The 20,303-nt window shown below is 40.1% G+C and overlaps 2 protein-coding genes across 5 annotated transcripts in view; both read right to left on the reverse strand.

The window, feature by feature from the left end:
- Window positions 1-1,282: 1,282 nt before the first annotated feature.
- LOC131460534 (kazrin-A-like) lies at window positions 1,283-5,985 on the reverse strand. The gene is made up of 8 exons (XM_058631128.1): window positions 5,975-5,985; window positions 4,898-5,252; window positions 4,661-4,779; window positions 3,648-3,879; window positions 3,298-3,399; window positions 2,245-2,411; window positions 2,026-2,122; window positions 1,283-1,503 (listed from the first exon to the last, which is right to left on the reverse strand). The coding sequence occupies exons 1-8, from the start codon at window positions 5,983-5,985 to the stop codon at window positions 1,339-1,341; spliced, it is 1,248 nt and encodes a 415-aa protein (XP_058487111.1). The 3' UTR covers window positions 1,283-1,338.
- The window catches only part of kaznb (kazrin, periplakin interacting protein b), a 92,218-nt gene continuing 77,814 nt past the window's right edge, over window positions 5,900-20,303 (reverse strand). For 2 of the 4 annotated variants that reach the window (XM_058632121.1, XM_058632125.1), the window contains 6 exons: window positions 12,891-13,082; window positions 10,953-11,089; window positions 10,524-10,694; window positions 9,051-9,231; window positions 8,755-8,888; window positions 5,900-7,461 (listed from right to left, as the gene is read on the reverse strand). In XM_058632121.1, the coding sequence (XP_058488104.1) occupies window positions 7,291-7,461; window positions 8,755-8,888; window positions 9,051-9,231; window positions 10,524-10,694; window positions 10,953-11,089; window positions 12,891-13,082 (986 nt within the window). In that variant the 3' untranslated portion in view covers window positions 5,900-7,290. Of the gene's footprint in view, window positions 7,462-8,726; window positions 8,889-9,050; window positions 9,232-10,523; window positions 10,695-10,952; window positions 11,090-12,890; window positions 13,083-20,303 lie in introns of all 4 variants that reach the window. The other 2 variants (XM_058632122.1, XM_058632124.1) reach the window with 2 other exon arrangements.

Genomic DNA, 20,303 nt, shown 5'->3' on the forward strand with positions numbered 1-20,303 from the left:
TTAAGGTTAAAATAAGCACAAACACGGACATTTTGAGGCTTAGGTGTTAATGGGTTAATAATAATAACAACAATTGTGAGAGGGTCATGGGGAGGCAAAGGAAGTGATCCGAGTCACAAACTCAGACCAACATTTGTGCTCATGTGTGCAGAGCTGCTGAAGCGACACATTTCAGTGTCTGTATGTACAGTGTCTCTGCTGTGAAAGCATATTATAATGAATTCTATTGTACCTAAGGCATAAGTCGTCAGTTACTGTATGGAGGGAAAAAAAAGAGCTGATCTGTTAAGAAAAAAAAAAAAAAAGAGTAGACAGAGACCACAACAGCGCTGTTAAGATCATATAAATATGGGAAATATTTCCTGTAAGGCATCAGAGACGAACGAACCTGCACGTTATTTGAAGGTCGTTCTCCAATCTTCACATCTACTGTATATTATTGTCATTTTCTGTAAAGACATAATGTGAACTTTTCTTCTATTTACAACAGTTCAATTGGGTTAATTATCTGTGTAAGTGTGTATTCTGAAGGACCTTTTCCGGCATTTGACCTATTCTACTGAGCTGTAGTCCTCATGGGGACCAAAACCTGGTCCCTTAAGAAAAATAAATTCATTTCTGAGGAACTGGTTAAGTTTAGGGCTAAGATTTGAATTGTGGTTAGAATAATAAGGATTAGGCATTAAGTAGTTATTTTGAACCCTTTTACAGGGCACTCGTTGAAATACTTATATATCTATATATGTATAGATATAGAAGACTCCCCCCCCCCAAATATTTTCATGTAGAAAATCAAGGTCCATGAAGGTCCCACATGTGGTTCCTTTCCCCTGAAAAGAGTATGTATCAGACTATACCAAGAAAAACACAAATAAAATGACAGGAACATTATTTTAGAACATTTTAGAATAGGGTTCCCCAATCCTGGTCCTTGGGGACTCCTGTCCTGCATGTTTTAGATGTTTCCCTGCTCCAACACACCTGATGTATTTCATCACCATACCGTAATTATTAGTTTCTGAGATATAACCATGGATGTAGGAGAAGTCTGTACTTTCTTGCCTTTCTGAACTGCTTTCGGAACAGTTTTGGACGTCTGCGGAAGTTACCAAATGGTAAAAGGTTATGGTTGGTTTGTTATGTTATTCAGGGAATGTGTGATTCCAAATCTGGCCACAAACATGATCATATACTGTGTTTAAATCATGCATTTTTTTTTTTTTTTTAAATCAAACACTTTAAACTCCAACAATGCTGAGTGTAGGTTTCTCTCAGTAGTATAAACACAGCTATAAAACAATAACACTGTAAACAATCGTGAAGATCTCAGCGGCTGCTTCAGACGTTGGTGATTTCCACACTGGTGTAGGTATGCACCGGGCTTCCTTTGGCCTGAGGAGCAGCCTGAACTCTTGTTGCCTCTCTGGGCAGAGAGCTGCAGCTGCCGTGAAAGCCCACGCTTCTCTCCACAGAGTGGCTGTTTGCATGTAACCTCAGCAGAGTCTGAAAAATGACAATATATATGAAACAAATCAAGAATGCAACACCTTACCATGATCATTATTAAGAAAGGCTGTCTAATAAATACTTCCAGATGCTTTAAGGGTTTAAGAGGCTGATCATGTAATCTGAGTGTCCTCAGTTTGCATCTGGCTGAAGGCTTTTTGGTGCACGTCAACCTCCGTCTCTTTCCTCTCATTTCCTGTCGGCTGTACTGTTCACTAGAGCGAAGCAAAACTGCGCCGGAACACTCAAAAATGCTGCAAATATAAATGTAACGAAATGTTTTTTCTTTACCTGGATAATCCTTTAAAAAGAAAAGTCATTTTCAAAAAGTTTATCACATGAAAAAAATAGTTTGAATATAAGCTTATAAGATTATGTTGGATATTTTGTCAGTATGTGTGCAAAATATCAATTTAAATATTAAATTATCTAAATATCTATCTTTTGTTGACAAATAGTAAATAGTGTAAATGCAGTTTGTTTCTGATATTTTCCAATCATATGATATAAATGTGATACCCTGTTTGTTCTCCTCAAGGACACTCTCTCCTCAGCAAAGCGATTCACAGCCACAGGCGAAGATGAACCAATGGCGTCTTTGCCCTGCTCTGCACTGCTGTAAACAAGGAACATTAGATTGTCATACCCATTGTTAGGGTACAAGTTAAAGGTAATTTTGTGAATAAAATGACTCAATTAAGAATGAATGGGCAGGTATGAGCCGTTTTTTTGATCTACCCGAGAGGGAGCGCGAGTGATCTCATCTCTTCATACAGGTGACGATGCAGCATGTGTTTGTTGCTGGGGATCCCCAGCGCTTTGACCATGGCGTCGGTGTCAAAGGACAAATCCAGAGCCAGCACAGCTCCATGGATCCCTTTACCCTGTAGATTGTCCGCAAACTCCTGGAGAGCAAAAATACAGAGGCACTTTGTAGTTATGTGTGCAGAATAATTGGTGCTCAAGCAGCACAGATCTGTGGTAAATTGCCTTTGGAATAATACACAACTCCTTATATGGACATCCTGGGTGTGTGAGTGTTTACAGGTCACATATTCAGGCTTTAAGAAATGTGTTTTTTTCATCTTCTTATGTGTCGTTGAGTCAAAGTTATGATTGATTTTACATCGCATTGTTAGTCGTGATATAAAGTAGCAATAATTGTGCAGAAGTCACAAAATAGAGTGTTTTCTTTTATTTTTGTTCCCAAAAACGAGCCAAGTGAACTTTGAACTGTGACGTATTTCCAACATTTTGAATATAGTTTTTGCTGAGGTGTGTTTATATATTATATAGTATAGGTTGTGCTGAAAAAAAAAAGGATATACAGTAAAACACTATATTGCACATTCTTATAGCCTCTGTATATACTGTATGTTTTAACATAGTAATGGAAAAAAAAAGCAGGGGTTTAATTTAAAAAAAAAAGGGTTAAATCATTCACAATTAACATCATTTAAAGACACAGTTAAGATGAAGGCCTGAAAAAAATTAAATGAAATAGCTGTGAGCTGCCTGTAAGGCAGAAAAGTGCTTTAGTCTCGAGAGCTACTGTGTGTATGTTCACCAAAGATAAGCATGTCAAAAGAGGGACGCGCTCATTGTGAATATAGAGAAACACTTGTACTTTATTATGTCCAAATCAGTGTTTTATTTTTTCTCTGTATCCCTTTCAGCAGTGCTGAAGCAGCATTGATATCATTATTAACGAGGAAAAACCTAGAAACTGGTTCCAATCTTGCCTGGAAAGACTCCCGAGCAAGGGAATACCATCACTGACCTCCCACCCACCTTGAGGTCTATGTCTCTGATCCACTTCATTACTCGGTGACATGTCCAAACAATGGGGTCTCGGTCTTGGTGCTCACATTTTGCACGCCGTGCCTGCAGGGCCTGCAAAAAAACACAACATGCAGATAGCTGCAGAGGCGCTAATGTGGCAGGGGCCAAGCAAAGCGCAGAGAGGGGTCAGTGAGGGATGATGGCCTGCTGAGATAATGCAGCACCAACAGCTTCTGTGTGCCTCCAGCTATGGTGGACATTAATGGAAATCACATGTAGTCCTGTCAGTGTAGCTGAGTTAAACGCTCGTGCAGTGACTGAGGAATGACTGAAAAATTCGACCCAATCAATGGTCTAACCTCTTTATCAAAACCGAGTATCTGAAGCAGCTGCGTCGCCAGAAGTAGACTTGTCTGGTGAAACTGGTCGCTGATGTTGAGGAATCTCTCCAGGTCTCTGCGGCTCAGAGAGTTCAGCACTCGTCCGTCCACCAAGTGACTCTGGAAAGTCTGGGCGTACTGAGGCAGACCCACGTCATTCAGCCATGACGTGGCGACCCAGTGATGGTCCATGTCCGACACTTTTGAAAGTCTAGAAAATGAAAGAGAACAGTTTGAAAGATATTTAGATTTATTACTTTGGTAAATGCCGACGAAAAGTGTGTCAAATGCAAACATACTCGTACCCAGGGGTCTCAAACTTAAATGAGCTTCAAGTCTGGTCCAACTAACCCATTTGTGATGATATTTTACATTATTTCAAAATAAAAGCTTTTGTTTTTTGATGTGTACAATATGTAATTCACTATAAAAAAACATATTTATGAAGTAAAATGAATCTACAAATATCAAAAGAAAACATTGAAGTGCTGCAAGTTTGACACCTCTGTCTATAATACTATATATTATGTTCTGGGTTGATTATTACTGATGCATTTGTGCGTAATTTGTTTTGTTAAAGGTGCCAGTTACATTTATTTTATAATAATAATTATAATAATAATATTAAACTTTATTTGTATAACAGTGCTTCACAATAAAATCTAAAAAGTAACAAGGGGGGAATAAAATAGGTTAAAAGAGGTTAAAACCCTGTTTTTACTTTGAAATAAACTAAAAATGCAAATAAAACGCAACACAGGGTGGAATAAAAAGGAGCTAGTTGAATTGAAAAGAAGTTTTAAGTCTTCTTTTAAAAAGATCTAGTGAGCTGGATTCCCTGATATCTAAGCGTAGTGTGTTCAAAAGTTTACGGCGTAAGTAACAAAGGCAATAACAGATTTATTTTATATACCCTTGGGTGGTTTGAGTTACGGTAATATATCTTTAAGTTCAAGAACCTCATATGTGTATCTAAGTTAATTTCTGCTCACCCTTGATCCCCTTCCGCTCTTCTGTAATCCTCTATGGCCAGTCTTAGCTTCCTGCGATGAATTGGGTTGTTGATGCCCAGACCCAACTCTAAATCATCATCTGTCAATCCTAGCAGCACCTTAAGAGAATAAATCCATACTTTTATTAAAACTGGATACACACATTTGCAGTAACTACCTCGCTCTCGCGGGCTGAGCGGACAAAGATAATGACGTGTAAGCAGACGGTGGTTGTACCTTGCCACTTTTGACATTTTCAGAGCAAGCTCTCATGTACATGGGCATTCCCATGACAACCTCCATCCAGGCCTGGACCGCCGCCGCTCTCCACAGTGACATGCATGTGGTTCGCGTGAGCTCGGCCTGCTGCAGGCGGTCGAGCTGCTCCTCTCCGTCGGACAGGCTCTGCTGTGTGAGGCTGTCAGAGTCTGGATTGGTCAGGAGAAGTTGGAAGTTGGCATGATGTGGATGGAGGGGGTTCAGGGTCGGAGGGGATGTGGAAATCGAGAGTCTGACACAACAATCTGAGGGTATCAGCACAGAAGATTCACCCACACCTCCGACAATATGAATTCTAATGTAAAATAACCTTCTAATGAACGGTTATCGTAAAGGCAAAAGAGTGTAGTTTGATTCACTGTCTTGAAATTGCACTGTTTGGCCACTAGATGGAGGCAGAACAATGAAATTGTTTTTCACTTTGCTGTGTCATGAGGGAAACAACTTATTCTCAAAACAATATTAAAACTACACAATTGAGTGAATCTACCAGGTTTGAAACTATGGCGCAAACGTTCAGTTAATGTGTTAAAACAACTATCTTATGATAATGAAGGGACTATCAGGATAATGTATTAGAGACACGGGGATTATTCATAAAACAGCTCAACACAATAGGATAACACTGATTCATTCTGAACCGACAAATCCAGGATGAATTCAGTGTGATTGCTTTTATTCGTCCTCCACACATGCCGACAATAAAAAAATAAAATAAAAAGCTGCATGCAAAGTTCACCATCTTTCAAAGGGGCACAATTTGTCCAGTGGACCTGAGTGACATGAATAATCCCCAGGAAAAAACAGACAACTGGCAATCACAAATGAGGAGTCACTTTCTGGAGGGAGGGAGGGAGGGAGTTGCCATTAGAAATGGCAGGAGAGGGAGGGAGGGACATGTTAAGACTACACACAAGAACAAGATTACTCACAGAACAGAAAAAAAAAGCTCACATAGGATGTATTCAGTTACTAGTTTTATTTTTAAAATAGGATTTCATTTCAATTATAATTTCATTTTGAAAATGCTGAGACCTCCTCGACATTTGGCCGCAGCGGCAGCTGCAGCAGGAGATAAATATTTTAAGTTGCCTCTCGTGTTTGTCCTTTTTTCCCCCTTTTTTTTAAATAAAATACTTAGATAGAGTTCATCTTCTTTTTATGGAACATTTTCTAAATTACAAACAGATAATAGTAATAATAATAATTATTAGAGCCACATTTGTTGTAAAAAAAAAAAAAGGAAAAAAGAAAAGGAGGGATAAATTCTAAACAAACAAACAAATAAACAAACAAGGGGGGGGGGGCTGTGCATACAAAAATGCAAGGAAAGACAACTCGGTCAGTGGAAACAGAGGAGTAACACAAAGAGTGTGGAGATTATTAATCTGACTGACGATGGATGGACATTTCAAGGATCATGCAAGTGTTTAATGCACATTCATTTGTCTCGTACTCACACGTTAGACAGCGCTCAGTAACACGTATGTGTCACACATGAGGCTAATGCTAACAGGGACTGAATGATATGCACATTGTTTTTCCTTTGGCACGTGCACATGGTTTCTGACAGATTTATGCATCCCTGATCATCTTCTGCTATTTTTGTTGCTGTGCCTTTAAACTACCTTTATTAGCCATACTCGACTATACTAACTGAAAATGCATTATTATAGCATGTTGACAATCTTGCCATGAAAAGACACAATTTGCATAAGCATAATTTGGCCAATCCGAGTCCATAAAAAGTTTTCCCCCTAATATCTCCTCTTCAATAATTATTAGAAAAAAAATGGCGAAATAAAACTTGGGTGATAAGAAAAAAACACTGAAGTCAGTGTTGCAAAGGCATGATGAAAGCAACTGTAAAGTAACATAAAGCCAAATGACATTTACAGTAAAAAAACACTAACTTTCACAATAACTCCTATTTACATATAAACAGCAGTCCTTCAAGTCTCCAGTTATAAAAACATAAACATTAAGCTCTTTTTTTTAAGATAATACAGCATAACCATGTCTACACATTATCATAACCCAATGTACTGTATATATTTATATGCTTGTAGACATAGATATGTATATATATACATATACATATGCATACATGTGCATCTATAAATATATATCTAATTTACAAACACAATTTAAGCGTAATATACTGTACATTTATGGAATAGCAGTCTCTGTTAGGGCTTTTCTCATTTTAAATTTTGACCCCTTCCACATACACAAACCACCACAAACAAAAATGCTCCAAACACACTGTTAAAGCCAGGTGGATAGCCACACACACACACACACACGCACGCGCACACACACACAGATGCTTGCGCCTTTTACACACAGTATCACCAGTCGGCATCCTCCTCTATGTAATAATCAGGGGTGGCTGTACCATCAAACAGGCCGGGGTCCATGGATTTGCGCTGTTTGCCCCGAGTGAACACCCGTGACAGAGAACCAAGTGTCATCTTCTCCTTCTTCTTCTTACGCTTCTGGTCCTCCAGATCCTCCATGGACTGAAACACACAGAGGAGAACGGAAAACTTAGCTCAGTCCCTCTCGTACGCAGTTAAAGCAGCAGTTTTTGGAATTGCACGCATTCTTTTGCCGCGAGGTTCGACAACAAAAAAAATGAACGGTATGTTGTCTGATCTGTAGGTTAAATGTAAAGGCGCAGCTCGTAAGAGCAAAGTGTCCCAGAATCTGCTGAGAAGTGACATCATGCTTTATTTGTTTAACCCTTTAACACCTAAGCCTCGAAATGTCCTGTGAGTAAGTCTATTAGCTTCTATTTTCTGTTATTTTCCAGAATAACCTTCAATGTCTGGCAGTTATTTACAATTTACTGCATGTTAAAATGGTGTATTAACAATTTAAAATGAAAAAAATTTAGAAAAAAACACTAGTTGTACATGAACAACAGTGTTAAATTACCGTAATAACCACACGTTGGCTTTGACTTGCAACTTCTCAGCTTTCAGAAAGAGTTGGAATTTTTACGATAGCACAAACCTTTGCGTAACTAAGGTAGTGCAAGTGCACTTGTGCAAAAGCATCGTCTGCAGGGTTTTAATCAATACACATGATTTTATATGAGTTATGTGCTGAATTATTTTTGGTGCCGTGACTTCTTGTCGTCTTGATTGGTTGACTGCCCCCATGACACGTGAGCTTTTCATTTTATGCTTTCGGGTTTTTATAGGAATGAACGTTCAGTGTGCAAGGATTGGTGACGTCTTAAGGATGAAAACAAACAGGACTCAAGCAAGTAAACACAATTTCACAACTCTTTCAACTCCTCTACTACTACTGTCTGCTGTTTTATCCTTGTTTTTCCACTGGTTTTTACATCAGGGTTATGTGGGCAGAGCTCTTCATATTTGTTTGTGTAGTAAGCTTCCATTTCAAAATCAGGTTTGTCCATTCAGGCTGCTGGTGCAAGATGGCTGCCTCAACTACATAAAAAAAGGCTTATTCTAAGGCTACGAGAACCAAAAACGGGTAGTTCATTCAATTTAAATTCAATAAACCCAACCATATGTTACACACAGGACCTTCAAAGGTGCTGGCCGTTGATATTTGTCACCACACTAGCTGTTTACTACTGTTTTTAGTCTAACATCTTCACAGAATACGTGAAATCAAACTACTGCTTTAGAGTGGTTTTGAATTCAAAAACATCACCACCACCGCCACCACGGCTGAGCAGAGGCAGGCTGACACCCAGGCAAGCCGACAGGACAGAGGGACAAACACAAACAGGAGAAGAAGGTGTGATTACTTGGTCAGGGGGGCCAGGCAGCTCTTACATTGCAGAGGGAGTGGGTCCGGTGACGAGGCGAGTTGATGTCACTGGGCGTAGACGAGCGGTCTCCATCGGCCGCCGAGGCGTCGGAGATGACAGAGGGCTGGCGAGAGTGACAGGGGCTAATTCTGACCACAGCTGGATGTGCCCCCCACGTAGATAGATATACACACATTGAGAAATGTCCACAGTTAGTATGAGAAACCTTCAGGGAAACCCTCTGTTAGTGTGTTGGGTCTGTAAAAGCAACACCAAGCAGCAGAGAACGCGGAGCGCCGAGCCGAGATAAAGAGAGCCTACCCTGTCTGTCTGTGGTGTGTCCGTGGTACAGGGTCTGCTGGCTCTGACGGATGGCGGCAGTGAGCGGCAGGTCGGCCTGCATCACCCACTCCTGACTGCCGTTCACCACGGGCTCTGTCGCCATGGCCAGAGAAAGCCGCTTCGGTACGTCTTTAGTCAGTGTGGCGAGGGACTGCTTCGCCTGGGAAACACATAATAGAGTAAATATGAAAAGAGGGTGAAACATTTAAGCCAGAAATGGATAACTATATTATATATTTAACTGTTTTTCACAGTTGCTGGACCTCCTTCACTGGGGTAAAGTACTAAAGTACTGGTCTAAAAATGTACTCAGAGTAAAAGTTACCTAGTTGCTTTTTCAACAAGGTTGGGGTTTTTTCTTGTGTCGTTCAAAAAGGACAAGGGAACACAAATCTCACATGAATTGTTTTAATTAAAGGCAAACCTTTACAAGTTAAAGTGCTGACAAAATAAGACATGTAAACACATAATGTGTCAGTCAAAATGGGTCAAAGGTCACAAATACTTCAACCTTCTCACTCACTCAGGGACCTTAATTAACGCCAGTTCATCTGTCCCCATCGTTCACCTGTCCTCATCATCGTTCACCTGTCCTCATTGTTCACCTGTCCTCATCATCTTTCACCTGTCCACATCATTCACTTGTCCTCATCATCGTTCACCTGTCCTCATCATCATTCACCTGTCATCATCGTTCACATGTCCTCATCATCGTTCACCTGTCCCCATCGTTCACCTATCCTCATCATCATTCACCTGTACTCATCATTCACCTGTCCTCATCATCGTTCACCTGTCCTCATCATTCACCTGTCCTCATCATTCACCTGTCCTCATCATCGTTCACCTGTCCTCATCATCGTTCACCTGTCCTCATCATTGTTCACCTGTCCTCATTGTTCACCTGTCCTCATCATCTTTCACCTGTCCACATTATTCACTTGTCTTCATCATCGTTCACCTGTCCTCATCATCATTCACCTGTCCTCATCATCGTTCACCTGTCCTCATCATCATTCACCTGTCCTCATCATCGTTCACCTGTCCTCATCATTCACTGCCAAATTTTCCGATGCGCGAATGTATTCATTTGTTTTTCAAATTCAGGCCATAGATTTTATTACTAATTACTAATGTATGTGAATTTAAAATGTAGCAAAGTACAGTACTAACAAAAAAAAAAACACACTTAAGTAAAAGAACATATTAAAAATAAAAAAAGACTTTAAAAAGAACAAGTACACAAAACACCTACTCAGTAACAATAACGTGAGTAAATGTATTCCTAACTTTACACAAGTAAACTAGAGCGACACAGCAACACAGGAAAGATAATGAAATCCTTTACGAAAGACAGAAGGGTTGAGGATATTACAGAGCGTGCGATCAGTCAACATCATTACAAACCAACACTTTGTTTTAAATGTATGTCTCACAAACGGGTAAACTCACCATGGTGAGCTCAGCCTCCAGTTCTTTGATCCTGTTCTCCTTTGTGTCCATCTGAGAGCGCAGGATGTTGGCCTGCTCCGTGGATTCCTTGGTCTGCCTCCTCAGGTCCCACTTTTCTCTTTCCAGCATGTCTTTCTCCTTTGCCAGGACCTTCACTGCATCCTCACTCTCCTAAAGCACACAGACAGGTGATGTGTTCAGGTCTGGAAATGCAACGTTCTGTATCATAACCTTTTTTGAAATTGGATTTGTTTGACGACTTTATGTGAGTTTACGGTTGCAAATTGATTTTTCACCATTTATGAACGATATAAGTTCTAAAATGTCTTTCTGCACTAATATTACTTGTTATTGATCAACCAATTCACACACGAACAAAAACATATATATATAGTATGCAGTGTGATAAATCTGTTGAGTCAATGTTACCTTTCGGTGCTGGTCATAGTTGCGTATGAATTCTCGTAGTTGCTCTTCTCTGCTCTCCAGTGTTGTGTACAGCTGCTGCATCTGACTCACCAGGTCGGACTTTTCCACTTTTAGACGTTTACGGTCCCCTTTCATGGCTGCAACAACAAACAAACGCCTTTTTAACCCTTAGAACCACTTTAACCTTCCATTACTATGTTGACATATACAGTATATACAGAGGCTATAAGAATGTGCAATATAGAGTGTCTTATATCCCTTTTTTTCAGCACAACCTAGACAATCTGATGAAAGAAAATCATTCATTTTCACAGAAAGTACTCAAAATGTTGTGAAATTTGGAAATACGTCACAGTTCAAAGTTCGTTTTTATGAACAAAAAGAAACGAAAAACAGTCTATTTTGTTACTTCTGCACAATTATTGCTACTTTATATCACTACTGAAAATGTGATATAAAATGAATCATAAATTTGACTCAAAAACACATAAGACGAAAACCCCCCCACATATATTAAAGCCTGAATATTTGACCTATAAACACACACACCCAACCTGGGTGTGTGTGTATAAACCTGTGTCCATATAAACAGTTGTGTATTATTCCCACGGCACTAAGGGTGCACTAAGGGTGCACAAAGGGTTAATAACTGATTCTAATCTCAGACACAAGGTAAATAAAGTCAACAAGTCGGTAATATATTACTTCACGCGGCGAGCCACTAGGTGGTGCTGTGCCTTCTGTCAATGAAGCACATCAATGTTTTATTTTTTTTTTTCCTTCAAAGAGAAATGGCCCAGAGAATATGATGTAATCATCTTAGGAAATAAGTGGCAGAGGGGCAATTATCAGCTCATACATGAAACAGTTTCGGTTGGCATGCGAATCCAAGAGAAGACTGATTGGACCTGGTCTCATTCAGCTTCATTCTCTATAGATGAAAACACCACAGCACTGATGCAACTGTTGAGGCTCCGTGCAGGTGAAAATAACGCAAAATAAGAAAGACTGACAGTCTGAGCCGCGACGGCAGAGACAAGTCTGGCCCCTGTACTTTTCACAAGTGCACACATGTGTCACTCAAGAAGCATTCCTACTGTCAACATTCAGTGTCTTCATGTTATAGAACCAACGTTCAAACCTGTTTTGCAACAGTTTACAAGCTGGGAGTTAAACACACGTGTTCCTCCGAGCTGAGGAGCGAAGAAGCCTGCGAGACGCTGAGCTAAAGCCACAATCACCTTTTCTCAGTTTTCTCGACTAAAATCAAAATTCTAGTTCTATTTGTTTTCATCCCAGAATAGAAGGGGAAACAATATTACACAATCACCGAATGAATGGAATGGAATGAATGAATGGCTATTTCACAATCAGCACCACATTCCAGAATACATCTATACCACATAAATACTTCAAAGTGAAGTCTGTATGTCATGATTGATGGATGTTAATTAAAATTCTACACGGCTGCTTGTTCGGAGGAGGCAACACCCTTTTTCTGAAACAGCACAAAAATATCTGTATATGTGCATATAATCATATGGCACAAAACATCTTATCCAAACGACTTATGTATGCTAGTCAGAAAAGAACTCCACTACTGAATTTAACAGCAGTGACAGTCAGGGACAGACAGTTTGTTTGCTGAGAGTAGACGACAGGCAACTAAATAACACTTGTATTAAATCAAACCTGTGCCTATTTAAGATGACGAAATGTGATTTTAGTACAAAGAAGTTTTGACTAAAAGCTGATTTCTGCTGCTGTGACAGCTCAGATGAAGAAGAGGTGCTCAGACATGAGTGATTTTGTAATAAATCAATATAGTCTGTAGTCGTGCTTGTAAATGCATATTTTGGTGTCTATTTGAGGTGGTTGTGAGAAGGAAGGGACACCCGTGGACACACCGTGACACAAATAAGCAGAGCGTCCCCTGACCTTGTAAGGCCTCCTTGGCCCGGTCCAACTCCTGCTCCTTCTCCCCCAGCTGCACTCGGAACTCGGTGGCTGAGAGCAGGTTGGCAGAGCAGCCTCCCTGCGTGTCTTCGAGGTCCTTACTCAACATGTCCTTCATTTGCCTCAGCAGGTGGACCTCCTCCTGAAGCTGGGCTACCTCCTCACGTAGCAACACTGAGGAAGACAGAGAGAGCGAGAGAGGAATAAAGACGTTGAGTAGAGAGGGAGGATCACGCTGGAGTTGTGCAAGGAAGCGGCAGGAAATGAAATAAGTAATATCAAACAACTGGACTTGAAGGAGGAGATTATGCTTCAAAATTAGAATATAAGCTACAAACAACACATTAAACCCCCCGAGGCTTCGCTCGCAGAGGTGGCGGCAGGTGATTTATGAATTTAGATAAAGTCTGATTGACTGACTCGGTTAGGGGGGTTAGGGGGGTGGGTAAGTGAGAGACAGCAGTCTGATAAGACTTAATAAAATATCAACAACGCACGCTTGAGTCCGACTCCTCAGTGCTGCGCTTTCAACGTCTCCCAGGCCTCGGGGGAAACAGGCCGAGGAGGAGGAGGAGGAGGAGGAGGACACAGCGGTGTGAACTAAAGAAAGACAAAGCTGCTGGACACGTTTGTCCAACCACGAGGACAGAAAACATTAAAAAGATGAGAGTAGCTTAGAGTTTTAGTCTAGCGAGGGAACTCCACCACTAACAATATGTCGCCATGAGTTATATTTTGCACGTTAGGGCAGGTCTGAGCAATAAGAACACGGACATAATAAATAAACACATGCAGCCAAAATATTCAACTCTGATTGATACAATTGTGAATAATAACATAGATATAATTGAAATAATAGTTTGTTGGTTAGCAATAATCATAGCAGAGAATCAGAAAAATAATCACGCATCTTCTCAAATGTGGGGGATTTGATGATCTCATGAAAATGCAGAACTTGGGCTGGGTTACGACGTTTTTTTTCTGAGACGATTTGAAAATTTGGAGCTGATGACCTGAGAACTTGTGATGAAAGTTGATCACTGTATTCTGGCATTTTTATATTCAAAGCGGTGAAGCCTGTGAGACAGATAACAGATAAACCAATAATAAAAAAAGGACTTGGAAGCTTGTAAAATCTGTGAGCATGGAGACCTAATATAGGGCTATGCTCTGATTTGGGGTTTAAGATTATGGTGAGACAACTGGTTATAGTTAAAGGAATACGTCACTGATTTGCATTTATCTTTGTATTTCAAGAAAAGGGCTAGTACAGTATTTTTGAAAAATTGTGCTTCCCAACTTCAGTTTCCCCTGAGTTGAGAAATATCTTCATTCTTTCCTTTGTTACGTGCCCACCAGTGACACTTGGTCCTCTTAGCATAGCTGTTAGCAAAGATGGTGGACACTGTTTACATTCTAGGAATGAGGTCCCGCCCCCCCTACGATTGGGTCTAAAAAGTGTAGAATTAGCGTTGCAGTTTCAAGCCTTGGACCAAGTGTCACTGGTTAAGTTTACGGATAGCGCTTTATTTTCAGCTGTCGAAATGAATGGAATGGATCCTTTTAGGAGGCATGGGCAAACAAGACCAAATGTCACACGTTTTTATTCTTTAATTAGTCTTTTAAAATACCTCCTTATTTATGCGTATGTAGGTTAATGGACTTTGTTTTGTTGACTATAGTTTTGCTATTGAAGATTTTCACCAAGGAAATCAAACACAAGTCTGTGTGATTCATCCTCTCAGGATGATTTGACAACATTTCAATTGTTGAAATGTTTCAATATGGACCAAAGCGGTAGAGCAGCCATCAAAGAGTTCTCTCACTAGAGACAGGGTACAAGAAAACTAGATCAAACCAGTCAATTTTGCGTCTGTATTTGTCCAGACTTCATCGCACAGACAGTATGCAGTGAAGACTCGTTTCAAAGCGACATCACAGAGGATCTGCTTTCAGAGAGCTGGGAACCAGTGTCTCGCCACATGTACAGTAACAAAATAATGCCACAAACTCCCTTCGGTTCCCTTGTTATGGCGTTGAATACTGGCCACAGACATCCTGAAGTTTAACCCCCCCAAAATGTTCTCAGTGACCTTTGGACTTTGAAAATCTAATCAGTTTAAACGTGACATTTGCTCAAGGAGGCATTCCTGAGTGCACAGGACTGGGTCAGAAGGACATTCCAAAAACATAACAACTAACATTGACACTAAAAACCTGATTGTTCCCTTAATCACAAAGACATGTGCATACTATATACAGATTGAGAGTGAGTGTGGGTATGTGTACGTGTGCATGCATGTGCAATTCCAAGAGGGAGAAGGTCTCTGCAGGCCCACAGCCAGACGTATGGGGGCTGCAGCAGCTCCGATAAGAGAGGAAAAGGGACAGTCCATTGGTCTCTGTCAACTCAGGACTATGGAAGCACGTGGAAGCTCAATGCAGCATGTGACAAAAAGAGTGTTTTTTTTTTTCCTTCTAAGAGAGCAATCTTTCACTGCCTCCTTGCAGCCTAAATGCGCTTATTCATGCCTTCACCTATAGGCTCCTCTCCTTCCTATATTTGTCACAGGGAGCTCAGCGGCTGTTTTTGATGCCAATGCCGGACAGACAGACAGACGTGGGCATTTTTGAACAGCTTCGCCACGCTTGGTTTAAACGTGAACGCCAAGAGTGTCTGTTTAAATGATCGGCTGCACATTGTGTGACGTGAGGATTGACCTCAGGCCGGGGTTTGAGCTGTTTCACACAGCAGCTGAGTTCAGGAACTGAGTAATTCTCACTTCTTATTTTGTCTTCTTTTTTTTCCACATTCACATAGAAACTGAATAACTCTCACTTCTTTTCTTTCTTTTTTTTATCACATTCACATAGGAACTGAGTAATTCCCAATTATCTATAACGAGCATAGGATACTGGCTCGCATGTTACATTTACATCTCTATGATTTAGTTAAAAACATGTGTGTCATCGGAGCATGTACAGTGTGTATTTAATGTATGTAAATGTGTAAATGTGAATTCTCCCAAAACCAATTCTGCATTTTCTTCCAGCATCAACCCCTGACCACACACACAGACACACATTGCTATAGGTGGCACCCTGAAGACTTTACATAGGCTTGTATTAATTTACTGGTGACCTATATATAATAAGCCATCTTCCTATACCGTAGATAATTTACCTCCACACGCACCGTTCTCTCAGAGTTCTAACACTCGAGTGCAGTGAGCCTGCTCGAGCTATTACAGTCCTCCCACACACCAGAGGAGAAGCCCACTCTCCTTCCTACTCGGCAGCAGCCAATTCAAATAACTTCTTGTCCAAGCCTCCCATTAGAGTGTCCATCAATGTCAGGACCAGGTCTCTGAATCTATTTTTAAAAGTACTTTCTGACTCACGGGTTTCAGCACCCGGAGTCAGAATTCTGAATGAAATCTTAAGAATTCTGAGATGAAACTGATCAATCTGATCCGTTTCCAACTCAGAAAGTTACAAAGCAGGTGAACTGAGACACTTCTTGTGTTTCTTGGTCTAAAACAAGACACAGCTTTTTTTTTTTCCTGTCTGGTACAGATTTCACAACGTGGAAAAGCAAGCAAACAAAATGTACTTTAATTATGCGTGATCGTGCAGATTTCTGTCCAAGCTTTATGAAAAATGTGTGGGTTAATTCACCACCGCAGTAAATGAGGACTGCACACTGCCAAATTAAAAAGCACTTCATAGTTTTAGCAATTGGCAAATGACATGATTGGTTTTACTCTGCAATTTATTTTACCAAAATGTCTGTCTAAAGAAAACAAACAAACAACAAACCAACCAACCAAAGATATTTCGTGTACAATTATAAAAATAATTGTACATGAATCCAGCATTTCAACCATTGTATTCCTCAGCCTTTATTCTTGAAAGATTACAACTTTATTCTCATAATAAAGCCAGCCAGAATTATGAGATTAAAGTCAGACTATCATCCTTTTGTCATTTCTTTTCAGGCTTAGGTTTTTTTTTCTAATATCTTGAAAAATGAAACTATGTAATGAAATATAAAATGCTATAACATAGGCCACTGTAACGAATGTATTTGATATGCTAGGCCAGCACCATTGGCTTGTCAACAGATTCACAACAAAAGCATATATTTTACAACAGTATTTTCTCCTACTTCTCCTACAATAACATTCATGAAGTGTAGAGAGAAAATCCTTCTTTGTGTCACTTCAATCACAGATTTCTGACTTTAAAATGGATTGATCAGAAATCTGACTTTTTACTCAGAATTCGACTTTAATCTCAGAATTTTCCCATGTGGTCCTAATCCTCCTCCATAAAGCATTTTCAGTGAATCCAGTAGAAGCTGATGAGGTTTGTGATGATTCAAAGAAACTGAAATTTAAATACCAAATTTGCATATGCACGTGAAGAATCTCTTTAAAACATTTTTGTTTGTTTCATAATTCCAGTATAATTCCCATCTGCAGAAATAATTTTCTGTAAAACGTAATGAAAACCTCTGCGTCAGTAAATCACAGTCCACCTGAAAGCAGAACCATGTAATAATAATATGGAGTGACTGTTCCGCCCTGGAGGAGTTATGATGAGCATGACCGTCACTTTTATGCCTCAGTCTCCCTGACAGTTCAAATCTGTGTACTTTTGTTCAGTACAGAGGTTTCACTTCGCTATTTCTGTCCAAGACAGCACCTGAGGGGATAATGCTGCCGCCCACTCCTCTCTTCAACTCTCACAGGTACAGAAACTAATAGTTGGATAACAACATCATTTATTTGACACGTTTACAACAGAACAGTGACATTCAGTGCCGTCACAGCTGCCGTTCATGACCAAATACTCCACAATAATAATATAAATCAAGCCATCTAAGAAAGAAAATGTTCCATAATGAGACATTGTCCAGTCTCATTAGTAGCATGCTTTTGTACCGGTCAGAAGAGACAGTGAAGAAGACGGTAACCATGGACGCTTTTGATTAACGGTATATGAAAAATCCATCCAAAATTCCACAGTCCATCGCTTAAACAATACAAAGGCATATAAATTAGGGGCGAACTCCTGATGTGAGACTGAGTACGAATGCTAGACTGAAGTGAACCTCACTCTTGCCTTTGGAGAAGAAGACCCAGGTTCGCGACCCAGTCAGAACAACGATCTTTCTGCACAGAGTTTTCATGATCTCCCTGTGTGTGTTTTCTCCAGGTTCTCTGGTTTCCTCCCACAGTCCAAAGACATGCAGATTTAGGGATTAGGTAAATTGGACACTGCAGGAAGGTGAAGTGGCTCTGCGGCCATAGAACGCAGACAGTATGGCCCAGGCCCGATTCCCATAGAGAGTAGTTTTAATGCGGAGGCTGCTACGGGAATATGAAAATCACTGAGCGAACAAACTAGTGGCACGTTTTAATCACGTTCTAGCACGAGTTTAGTATTTGAAATTTAAACAAAAACACAGTACATATTTCTTCGTACTTTGAGCAATCACCACTGTTCAGCACTGGCAACAACTTGCAAAGAAACTTAAAGTTGCCAAATAAACCAGCACCTTTCTAGAAATGTTGCCTACTGCAGCTTTAAAGACACAGATACTGTCTTGTTGGACACTGGATGAGACACAAGCCTCAAACATGAAACTTGCTTCCGCGTCGTTGGAATTACCACTATCACTCTCTCTTTGATATATGTCTTGAAATTATTGTGACATAATTAACAAGGCTGTAACAAAGCAGAGCATTTGACCATCTCCTCATGCTATAATGTCCTCCAAGGTCATAAATAACTCTATAACATATTTTTGGGAGGCAGTAAGACTGAATGTGATCATAATCAGTCACTGTATTTAGATAAAGTACAGGCCTGGGATTAATATTTAAATGTCAGATTTCCTCACAAATAAAGCCTGAAGGTGTTTCGGTTGCTCCTGTTGGCTCATGCGTGTGAGGTGCAGCTACAATATGCTATGTGCAAGGTGGGTGGAGGGGATTGCAAGTAAAGCATGAAAAGAGTAATGGCTTTCTCCAGAAAAGGCTCAGGGCTTTTTGTTGTTCTTTTTGATGTATTACAGAGGATTCGGCTAATAAGGCAGGATCAAGCAACATAATGTTATGTTGCGTTTCTCAAACAAATTGCTGAGCAGCTAATAATTCTATCTGTAAACACAGGAGCTACTGTATCAAAGTTTTCTTTACACAGTTTGACAAAATGTTTTCTGGGTATGCTGGGCCAATATAACAAAAGCCTCTCTGTAACTCACTGATATGAGCAGTGGAACCATCTTTAAATTGTTTCCTTGAAGCCTCCTGAGCTGCTCTTTCCAAAGCCTCTCTTATTGAGAAACTTCATCCAGAATGAACAAACAAAAACATCAAAAACTCGTTTCCCAGGATGGCGTGCTGCTCAGAGGCTTCATGTAAAATGGGAAATGTTATGTAAGTGTGTACCCGCAATGCAGGTGACTATGTTGACTCAAACTGTGAGCTTCCCCTGAGGGCAAGCGAGCCCGCGCCGTGTCTGTGTAAGTGCTTGTGAGCTAAATAATACCATGACCACTGAACCAAACAGTAGCTGCATTTCTTTACCTCTATGAGACAATAAATAGATTTTTTTTAAAGTAATAAAATGTACTTTTTTTTTTTTAGTAATAATCAAAAGCTGCAGTGTGTAACTTTTTCTTATTCTGACAGAAACATCCTTCATCTGAAATTTTGTCTGTGTTAATTACTATCACGCCTGACTGAGGGAGCGTCTGTGTGTATACAGTGGCCGTGCAGGGGCGGGCGGGGATAAGAAGCATTTATTTTGTCAAACTGAGCAGCAGAATTCCCTCCTGACGGTCACACAGAGAGAGTTGTGTTGAGCTGATAGGCTTCATCAGTTTTGCGTGAACTGATTTCGCGGTGGTTTCAATAACAGTAACAGACATTTGTTTATATTCAAAAGTTATGCACTACTGTTTTAGTAGTAATGTGCACAACACGCAAATTAGATGATAAATGTAGCTTTTTACATTTAGTGCTAAAACCAGTGTTAAAGATGGTCAATGAATGCATTTGCCTATGAAATGTGATGTCACTCTATCTGCAGGACTATCCCACTTCTGCCTAACTATTATATACATTAAGATACATTTTTGTAATTGATTAAATTAAATTAAGTTTCAAGCCATTTCCTTGTAGGCTTCTCCAAGGTCACACACACACGACTGCACAGTTTGGACAATGGACACCAGATATCAAACAGAATGATGTATGTATAATAATAACAGCTCTGCAATCAATTATGAGCACACGTTCATAATCGTGTACAACGTACAAGTACAGTTGATGTGCGTGCTTGTAAATGTGTCAGTGCTCAAAGCGGGTACACTGCACTGTATGT

Source organism: Solea solea, chromosome 6, assembly GCF_958295425.1.
Source record: "Solea solea chromosome 6, fSolSol10.1, whole genome shotgun sequence".
Taxonomy (NCBI): Eukaryota; Metazoa; Chordata; class Actinopteri; order Pleuronectiformes; family Soleidae; genus Solea; species Solea solea.

Bases quoted from the DNA above. Each gene is read 5' to 3' on its own strand.
- LOC131460534 (XM_058631128.1), bottom strand. The intron at 4,780-4,897 runs GTACAACCACCG...TATTCTCTTAAG, and splicing joins AAAATGTCAAAAGTGGCAAG to GTGCTGCTAGGATTGACAGA. The intron at 1,504-2,025 runs GTATCACATTTA...GTCATTTTTCAG, and splicing joins CCTTGAGGAGAACAAACAGG to ACTCTGCTGAGGTTACATGC.